Source organism: Gallinula chloropus (assembly GCF_964237585.1).
Source record: "Gallinula chloropus genome assembly, chromosome: 1".
NCBI lineage: Eukaryota > Metazoa > Chordata > Aves > Gruiformes > Rallidae > Gallinula > Gallinula chloropus.
Window position 1 is genome coordinate 1,028,047 of NC_140085.1, and position 9,800 is coordinate 1,037,846.

At 66.1% G+C, this 9,800-nt stretch overlaps 1 protein-coding gene across 1 annotated transcript in view; it reads right to left on the reverse strand.

Annotated features, from left to right (window-relative positions):
- Window positions 1-7,860, reverse strand: part of SND1 (staphylococcal nuclease and tudor domain containing 1) — a gene marked incomplete at its 3' end in the record, with an annotated part of 86,381 nt that extends 78,521 nt beyond the window's left edge. Inside the window, exons 1-2 of the mRNA XM_084263974.1 lie at window positions 7,776-7,860; window positions 709-858 (exon numbers count right to left, since the gene is read on the reverse strand). Coding sequence (XP_084120100.1) covers window positions 709-858; window positions 7,776-7,850 — 225 coding nt within the window. The 5' untranslated portion in view covers window positions 7,851-7,860. The remainder of the gene's footprint in view (window positions 1-708; window positions 859-7,775) is intronic.
- Window positions 7,861-9,800: the final 1,940 nt, after the last annotated feature.

Below are 9,800 nucleotides of genomic sequence, written 5' to 3' on the forward strand. Positions count from 1 at the left end.
GGCTCCAGGGATGCGCCGGGGGCTCCAGGGATGCGCTTGGGGCTCCCCATCTCCTGCCCTGGAGGGGCTCCCCCATCTCCTGCCCAAAGCATCCCCATGGAAGGCAAGGAGCAGGACTATGCCCAGGCAGGAGAAAGAGGCTCTTGCATCCCCTCCAAGCATCCCCCCTGCACCGTGAGCTGAACGTGGCGAGCTCAGCCCCACTCCAGCGCTGCAGGTGGGTGGGGAACGTGGTCCAGAGGAGAGAACATGACGTGCTCATAAACAATTAGCAAACCTGACAGGCGTAATTCTTGAAGAGAGTGACATTTAAAAGCCGAGGCAGGGTTTGGAAGACAAACTCCCCAGGGAGAGCAATTAACTGCCAGCGCTCAGCACCACCCCCGAGGGGTTGGGAGGATGGGTGGTCGGGCTCCCTCTGACACCCCCCACTGCACCCTGCTGATGGGATGGGGGACAGGCAGCTCTGCTTGCACCCCAGCTAGCAAAGCAACCCACTTTGTTGCACCCTGTGCCTCCAAATCTGGAGCTGGAGGTGCTGCTGGCTCCCCTTGGTCCTGCCCAGCTCCATCCACCACCACACATGGGGGTGAGGATGTGTGTGTGTGTCCCCCCAAAACCTATCCAAGTTCTCTTAAAGGATGAGTGAAAGGAGTGGCTTATCCCACACCCACAGCCCAATCCCTGGGGATTTTAGGGGGTACCCACCTCATCTGGGGTGTCCTTGGCATCCGGCTGGCCGGCAGCAGCACGGCGGGCCAGGTTCCCAGCACGGATGTTGCTGAGGTTGATCTGGCGCTCAGGGGGGGGTCCACCCCGGGGCTGCCCACGGACGATGATGGCACAGCCTGACAGCACCTGGGGGGACACACAAGGGGGTTACTGGGGGTCCTGGGGGGTCCTCTGGTCACAGCGGTTGCTCGGTAGGAGGTGGCGATAGGAGACTGGGGAGGGAAGTGGTGATGGAGCTGAGCAGCAGGCAGGGGATGCTGCACAGACAGACAGGCTGCCAGGGACAGATCCTGCCCCAGGGAGGGCAGGGGAAACCTGGCACCATGGGGTACCACAGGCAGTCCCATCCCCATCCCTATCCTAGCCCCATCCCTATCCCATCCCTATCCTAACCCCATCCCTATCCTATCCCCATCCCCATCCCCTTCTCTATCCTATCCCCATCCCTATCCTAACCCCATCCCTATCCTAACCCCATCCCCATCCCCATCCTATCCCCATCCCTATCCTAACCCCATCCCCATCCCATCCCTATCCTAACCCCATTCCCATCCTATCCTATCCCCATCCCTATCCTAACCCAATCATCATCCCTATCCTAACCCCATCCCTATCCTAACCCTATCCCCATCCCTTTCCCTATCCTAACCCCATCCCCATCTCTATCCTAACCCCATCCCCAACCCTATCCTATTCCCATCCCTATCCTATTCCCATCCCCATCCTAACCCCATCCCCATCCCTATCCTAACCCCATCCTCATCCCATCCCCATCCCTACCCTAATCCCATCCCTATCCCCATCCCCATCCCCATCCCTATTTTAACCCCATCCCCAACCCTATCCTATTCCCATCCCTATCCTATTCCCATCCCTATCCTAACCCCATCCCTATCCTAACCCCATCCCTACCCTAATCCCATCCCTATCCCCATCCCCATCCCTATTTTAACCCCATCCCCATCCCTATCCTAACCCCATCCTTATCCCATCCCCATCCCTATCCTAATCCCATCCCTATCCCCATCCCCATCCCTATTTTAACCCCATCCCCATCCTATCCCCATCCCCATCCTAACCCCATCCCCATCCCTATCCTATCCCCATCCTCATCCCATCCCCATCCCTATCCTAACCCCATCCCATCCTATCCCCATCCCTATCCTAACCCAATCCCTATCCCATCCTATCCCCATCCTTATCCTAACCCCATCCCCATCCTATCCCCATCCCTATCCTATCCCCATCCCCATCCCTATCCTAACCCAATCCCCATCCTAACCCAATCCCCATCCCTATCCTATCCCCATCCTATCCCCATCCCTATCCTAACCCCATCCCCATCCCAACCCCATCCCTATCCCATACTATCCCCATCCCTATCCTAACCCCATCCCCATCCCTATCCCATCCTATCCCCATCCCCATCCTATCCCCATCCCCATCCTATCCCCATCCCCATCCTATCCCCATCCCCATCCCTATCCTAACCCCATCCCCATCCCAATCCCATCCCCATCCCTATCCCATCCTATCCCCATCCCTATCCTAACCCCATCCCCATCCCTATCCCATCCTATCCCCATCCCTATCCTAACCCCATCCCCATCCCCATCCTATCCCCATCCCCATCCCTATCCTAACCCCATCCCCATCCCTATCCCAACCCCATCCCCATCCCTATCCTAACCCCATCCCTATCCTAACCCCATCCCTATCCCATCCTATCCCGGGATCGATGCTGGGCGAAGCGCTCACAGGGAAAGCTCCAGCTTGGATTCCAGCACCAGCCCTGGCTCCCTGCTCATCCAAAATCCCTATGGATGCATCCCAAAGCTGGAGGGCTGGTGTCCCAGCAGGGCCAAGCACCGGGGACACCGCCACACACCAAACCTTGCCAAAACAAGGTCCCCTGTGCCAAGCCTGAGGCACTGTGCTCGCTCAGCACTCATTAGAGGTTCCAGCACTGTAATTAACCTTAATCATTCATTTATAGGGCAGGGGGAAGCAGGTGGATGCTGCATCCAGCCTCTGCTACGGACCTGGGAAGGGGATGGGTTCCAGAGGGAAGCGGCTCTGTGGGTGCACGTAGTGCTTTGGGGGAAGGGGGGGGGGGACATTGTCACCCCTGCCCCCCTGGCTGTGTGTCCCACCCCCAGAGTGGCCACCCCACCGCTCCCCTGGGGGGGAACCCCAGGGCACCCTCATAGGCAGTGGTGTCAGGCCAGGCTTGGGCAGCAGCGGGGTGGGGAGGTGGCCCCAGCACCCGGGGTTCAGCCTACCTGAAGCAGAGCCAGCACATCATCAGCCCTGGCCTGTGCTCTGGGCAGAGCACACTGGGCTTAAGCCAGGCTGCCTTAAGACAGCCCTAAGCCAGGCCTAAGCCAGGCTGCCTTAAGCCAGCCCTAAACCAGGCCTAAGCCAGGACACCTTAAACCAGCCCTAAACCAGCCCTAAGCCAGGACACCTTAAACCAGCCCTAAGCCAGGACACCTTAAGCCAGCCCTAAGCCAGGACACCTTAAGCCAGCCCTAAGCCAGGACACCTTAAGCCAGCCCTAAGCCAGGCCACCTTAAGCCAGCCCTAAGCCAGGCCACCTTAAGGCAGCCCTAAGCCAGGACACCTTAAGCCAGCCCTAAGCCAGGACACCTTAAACCAGCCCTAAGCCAGGCTGCCTTAAACCAGCCCTAAGCCAGGACACCTTAAACCAGCCCTAAGCCAGGTCGCCTTAAAACAGCCCTAAACCAGCCTTAAGCCAGCCCTAAGGCAGTCCACCTTAAGACAGCACTAAGCCAGGCTGCCTTAAGACAGCCCTAAATCAGGCCGCCTTAAGGCAGCCCTAAATCAGGCCGCCTTAAGGCAGCCCTAAGCCAGGCCTCCTTAAACCAGCCTTAAGTCAGGACACCTTAAACCAGCCCTAAACCAGCCCTAAGCCGGGACACCTTAAACCAGCCCTAAACCAGGTCACTTTAAACCAGCCCTAAGCCAGCGCTAAACTAGGTCGCCTTAAACCAGCCCTAAACCAGGCTGCCTTAAACCAGCCCTAAGGCAGGCCACCTTAAACCAGCCCTAAACCAGGCCACCTTAAGCCAGCCCTAAGACAGGCTGCCCTAAGGCAGGCCACCTTAAACCAGCCCTAAACCAGGCCACCTTAAGCCAGCCTTAAACCAGGCCACCTTAAGCCAGCCCTAAGCCAGGCCACCTTAAGCCAGCCCTAAGCCAGGCCACCTTAAGCCAGCCCTAAACCAGGCCACCTTAAGCCAGCCCTAAGCCAGGCCACTTTAAGCCAGCCCTAAGCCAGGCCACCTTAAGCCAGCCCTAAGCCAGGGTGCCTTAAACCAGCCCTAAACCAGGACGCCTTAAACCAGCCGTAACCAGGCCGCCTTAAACCAGCCCTAAACCAGGCCGCCTTAAGGCAGCCCTAAGCCAGGACACCTTAAGCCAGCCCTAAGCCAGGCTGCCTTAAACCAGCCCTAAACCAGGCTGCCGTAAACCAGCCCTAAACCAGCCCTAAGCCAGGCCGCCTTAAGCCAGCCCTAAACCAGGCCACCTTAAACCAGCCCTAAGCCAGCCCTAAATCAGGACACCTTAAACCTGCCCTAAACCAGGTCACTTTAAACCAGCCCTAAGCCAGCACTAAGCTAGGTCGCCTTAAACCAGCCCTAAGGCAGGCCACCTTAAGCCAGCCCTAAGGCAGGCCACTTTAAACCAGCCCTAAACCAGGCTGCCTTAAACCAGCCCTAAGGCAGGCCACCTTAAGCCAGCACACCTTAAACCAGCCCTAAGACAAGCTGCCCTAAGGCAGGCCACCTTAAACCAGCCCTAAGGCAGGCCACCTTAAGCCAGCCCTAAACCAGGCTGCCTTAAGCCAGCCCTAAGACATGCTCCCTGAAGCCAGCCCTAAGACAGGCTGCCCTAAACCAGCCCTAAGCCAGGCTGCCTTAAGCCAGGCACCCTAAAGCAGGCGCCCTAAATCAGGTGCCCCAGGCCAGGCACCCCTAAGCCAGCCCTAAACCAGGCTGCCCTAAGCACCCCAAGACCTCCAGCAGTGTCCCCAAAGCTCCAGGAGCATCCCCAGACTTCCAAGAGCATCCCGAGACCTCCAGTGGTGTCCCCAAACCTCCAGGAGCATCCCAAGACCTCCAGAAATGCCCCCAAAGCTCTGAGAGCATCCCAAGACCTCCGGGAGCATCCCCAGACCTCCAGTTGTGTCCCCAAACCTCTTAGAGCACCCCAAGACCTCCAAGAGCACCCCAAGACCTCCAGTGGTGTCCCCAAAGCTCCAGGAGCACCCCAAGACCTCCAGGAGCATCCCAAGACCTCCAGGAGCATCCCAAGACCTCCAGTTGTGTCCCCAAACCTCTTAGAGCACCCCAAGACCTCCAAGAGCATCCCCAGCCCTCCAGTGGTGTCCCCAAAGCTCCAAGAGCATCCCCAGACTCCAGTGGTGTCCCCAAAGCTCCAGGAGCACCCCAAGACCTCTGGGAGCATCCCAAGACCTCCAGTGTTGTCCCCAAAGCTCCGGGAGCATCCCAAGACCTCCAGTTGTGTCCCCAAACCTCTTAGAGCACCCCAAGACCTCCAAGAGCATCCCCAGCCCTCCAGTGGTGTCCCCAAAGCTCCAGGAGCATCCCAAGACCTCCAAGAGCACCCCAAGACCTCCAGGAGCACCCCACGACCTCCGGGAGCACCCCACGACCTCCGGGAGCACCCCAAGACCTCCAGTTGTGTCCTCAAACCTCTTAGAGCACCCCAAGACCTCCAAGAGCATCCCCAGCCCTCCAGTGGTGTCCCCAAAGCTCCAGGAGCATCCCAAGACCTCCAGAAATGTTCCCAAAGCTCCGAGAGCACCCCAAGACCTCCCAAAGCACCCCAAGACCTCCAAGAGCATCCCAAGACCTCCAGTGGTGTCCCCAAAGCTCCAGGAGCATCCCAAGACCTCCAAGAGCACCCCAAGACCTCCAAGAGCATCCCAAGACCTCCAGGAGCATCCCAAGGCCTCCAGTTGTGTCCCCAAACCTCTTAGAGCACCCCAAGACCTCCGAGAGCACCCCAAGACCTCCAGTGGTGTCCCCAGAGCTCCACCAGTGTCCCCACCAGCCCTGTCCCCACTGCTGCAGCCAACTCCAGGGCAAAGGTCTCTCTCCGAAGGCCATGGGGGGGGGATGGGACAGACAGGGGGGGAAGAGCAGCCCCGGGAAGGGGGGGACAGGGAAGGGGGTGAAACCACCCACAACCTGGAGGGAACATCCCCCCCACCCCCCAGGGGTTCGAGCCCACGGGGGGTCGGGGTGCTGGGCTGAGGGTGCCCAAGGGGAGCCGGGACAGCGCTGGCACGGGGGGGGGGGGGCCGAGCCCGCCCTGTCCCCTCCCGGGACACGGCAGGACACCCGGGGCCAGGGCCCGACCTTCGCCCCCTGGGGCCCCGCGGGGGTGGCACCGGCCCGGGACCGGGCGGGGGGAGCGCCCCGGGGATGCTCCGCGGGTGTCCCGGGCTGCGGGGAGGGGGCAGAGCGGGACCCCCCCAAGCAGCCGGGGGAGGGAGGCGCTGGGCAGGGGGGAGAAGCGGGGAGGGGAGTCCCGGGGCGCAGCGCGGGGGAGGAAGAGGCGCCCGGGGGGCGGGAGATGCGGGAGCAGCGGGACGGGATGGGGCACGGGAGTGGGGAACGGGCTGGTACCGGGAGCGGTGCGGAGCCGGGGGGATGTGGGGTCCCGGACACGGGGGGAGCGGGGCCCCGGTAACACGGGGGATGCAGGGCTCCGGGCACGGGGGATGCGGGGCCCCGGACACGGGGGGAGTGGGGCCCCGGTAACACGGGGGATGCGGGGCTCCGGGCACGGGGGGAGCGGAGCCCTGGACACGGGGCGAGTGGGGCTCTGGACAAGGGGGATGTGGACCCCCCGTGGCACGGGGGATGCTGGGTCCCGGTGGCATGGGGGATGCGGGGCTCCGGGCACGGGGGGAGCGGGACCCCGGTCACACGGGGGATGCGGGGCTCCGGTCGCACGGGGGGAGCGGAGCCCGGGGGATGCTGGGTCCCGGACACGGGGGGAGGGGGGCCCCGGTAACACGGGGGATGCGGGGCTCCGGGCACGGGGGATGCGGGGCCCCGGACACGGGGGGAGTGGGGCCCCGGTAACACGGGGGATGCGGGGCTCCGGTGGCACGGGGGGAGCGGGGCCCTGGACACGGGGGGATATGGGGCTCTGGACATGGGGGATGCGGAGCCCCGGTGGCACGGGGGATGCTGGGTCCCGGTGGCATGGGGGATGCGGGGCTCCGGACAGGGGGGGAGTGAGGACCCTGACACGGAGGGATACAGGGCCCCAGTCGCGGGGGGAGCGGGGTCCCGGTCGCATGGGGGATGCAGGGCCCCGGACACGGGGGGAGTGGGGTCCCGGTGGCAAGGGGGGGAGTGGGGCCCCGGTCGTACGGGGCATGCGGGGCTCCAGACACGGGGGGAGCGGGGCCCTGGACACGGGGGGAGCGTGGACCCAGACACGGGGGGAGCGGGGCTCCGGTAGCACGGGGGCTCCGGGGCTCTGGACACGGGGGGGAGCAGGACCCCGGTCACATGGGGGATATGGGGCTCCGGACACACGGGGGATGCGGGGCACGGACACGGGGGGAGCGGAGCCCCAGTGGCACGGGGGGAGTGGGGCTCCGGTCGCACGGGGGATACGGGGCTCCGGTGGCACGTGGGATGCTGGGTCCCGGTCGCACGGGGGGAGCGGGGCCCCGGTGGCAGGGGGGATACGGGGCTCCGGACACGGGGGGAGCGTGGCCCCGGTCGCACAGGGGGATGCAGGTCCCGGTGGCACGGGGGGAGCGTGGACCCGGACACGGGGGGAGCGGGGCCCCGGTCACACGGGGGATACGAGGCCCCGGTGGCACGGGGGGAGCGGGGCCCCGGACACGGGGGGAGCAGAGCCCCGGTCACACGGGGGATGCGGGTCCCGGTCGCACAGGGGGATGCGGGTCCCGGTCGCAGGGGGGACGCGGGTCCCGGTGGCACGGGGGTCGCGTCGGGCAGAGCCGTTACCATCTTGACGATGCCGCGCTGGACGGTGAGGGGCGGCGCGGAGCCTCCCTGCCCGGGGGCGGCCGCCGAGGCCATGGCGGGGCGGGGGCGGCGGCCGGGGCGAGCGCGGAAAGAGCGGCGGGGCCCGGCGGCAGCGCGGAAGGAGCCGCGGGAGGGCGGGGCGGCGGGAAGCCCCGCCCCCTCCGCACTGCTCAGCCAATGGGAGGGCGTCCCCGCCGTTCGCCCCGCCCCTCCCCTCCGCGCCTCGGCCAATGGCAACTCGCGGCTCAGCGGAGAGGCCGCCGCTTGGAGGGGGTGACGTCGCGGGGAGGCCGCGCCCCCCCCCCCCCGCCGCCGCGCGGGAGGGGGCGGGACTTCCGGGGCGCGCGGCGCCAGGGACACGTCGGCAAAGGGCCGCGCGGGCTCCCACGTGGCCCCGGCCGTGCCGGGCGGGGGGGGCGGGGCCTGAGGGGGGGACACGCCCCCTGCTCCCCCCCCCCCCCCGCGCGTCACCGCCGCGCGCCCGCGCGAGGGCAGCCGCCGCCAGGGGGATTCCCCGGAGGGGGATTCCCGCCCCTCCCCCCAGCACGGCGGGGGCCGGGAGCCCCCCACAGACACACACGGGGGTTCGGGACCCCCCAGCACGGTGGGGCTGGGGCAAGGAGACCCCCCAACCCCCCCAACCCCCCAGCACAGCCCCACACGGGGACCGGGGGTCCCCCCAGCACACAGGAGGATCAGGGGTACCCCCAGCACACCGCATGGGGGGGCTGGGGAAGGGGGATATCCCCCCCCCCAAAACCCCATGGGGGGGAAGGATCCCCGGCTCCAGCCCCACACGGGGGTTGGGGACCCCCCTGCACGGTGGGGCCGGGGTAAGGAGACCCTCCCAACCCCCCCAGCCCCCCCAGCACAGCCCCACACGGGGACCCCCAGCACAGCGCAGGGGGGGGGAGGGAAGGGGATTCCCCCCCCCCAACCCCATGGGGGGGCAGGATCCCCCCACAGACACACACGGGGGTTCGGGACCCCCCAGCACGGTGGGGCCAGGGCAAGGAGACGCCCCCCAGCCCCCCCAGCCCCCCCAGCACAGCCCCACACGGGGACCCCCAGCACACCGCATGGGGGGGCTGGGGAAGGGGGATCCCCACCCCCCAACCCCATGGGGGGGAAGGATCTCCCCATAGCCACACTCGGGGGTTGGGGACCCCCCCCAGCACGGCGGGGCCGGGGCAAGGAGATCCCCCAACCCCCCCAGCACAGCCCCACATGGGGACCCCCAGCACAGCGCAGGGGGGGGGAGGGAAGGGGGATCCCCCCCCCCAACCCCATGGGGGGGAAGGATCCCCCCACAGACACACACGGGGGTTCGGGACCCCCCAGCACGGTGGGGCTGGGGCAAGGAGACGCCCCCAACCACCCCAACCCCCCCAGCACAGCCCCACACGGGGACCCCCAGCACAGCGCATGGGGGGGCTGGGGAAGGGGGATCCCCCCCCCCAAAACCCCATGGGGGGGAAAGATCCCCGGCTCCAGCCCCACACGGGGGTTGGGGACCCCCCTGCACGGTGGGGCTGGGGCAAGGAGACCCCCCAACCCCCCCAGCACAGCCCCACACAGGGACCCCCAGCACAGCCCCACACGGGGACCCCCAGCACAGCGCATGGGGGGGGCGGGAAGGGGGATCCCACCACCAAAACCCCATGGGGGGGAAGGATCCCCGGCTCCAGCCCCACACGGGGATTGGGGACCCCCCTGCACGGTGGGGCTGGGGCAAGGAGACCCCCCCAACCCCCCCAAGCCCCCCAGCACAGCCCCACACGGGGACCCCCAGCACAGCGCATAGGGGGGGCGGGGAAGGGGGATCCCCCCCCCCCAAACCCCATGGGGGGGAAGGATCCCCGGCTCCAGCCCCACATGGGCATTGGGGATCCCCCATCACAGCCCCCCCAAGGATTCTCCCCCCCAGCACAGCCCCACACGGGGAACGGGGGTACCCCCAGCACAGCGCGGGGGGGGGGCTGGGAAGGGGGATCCCCCCCCAAC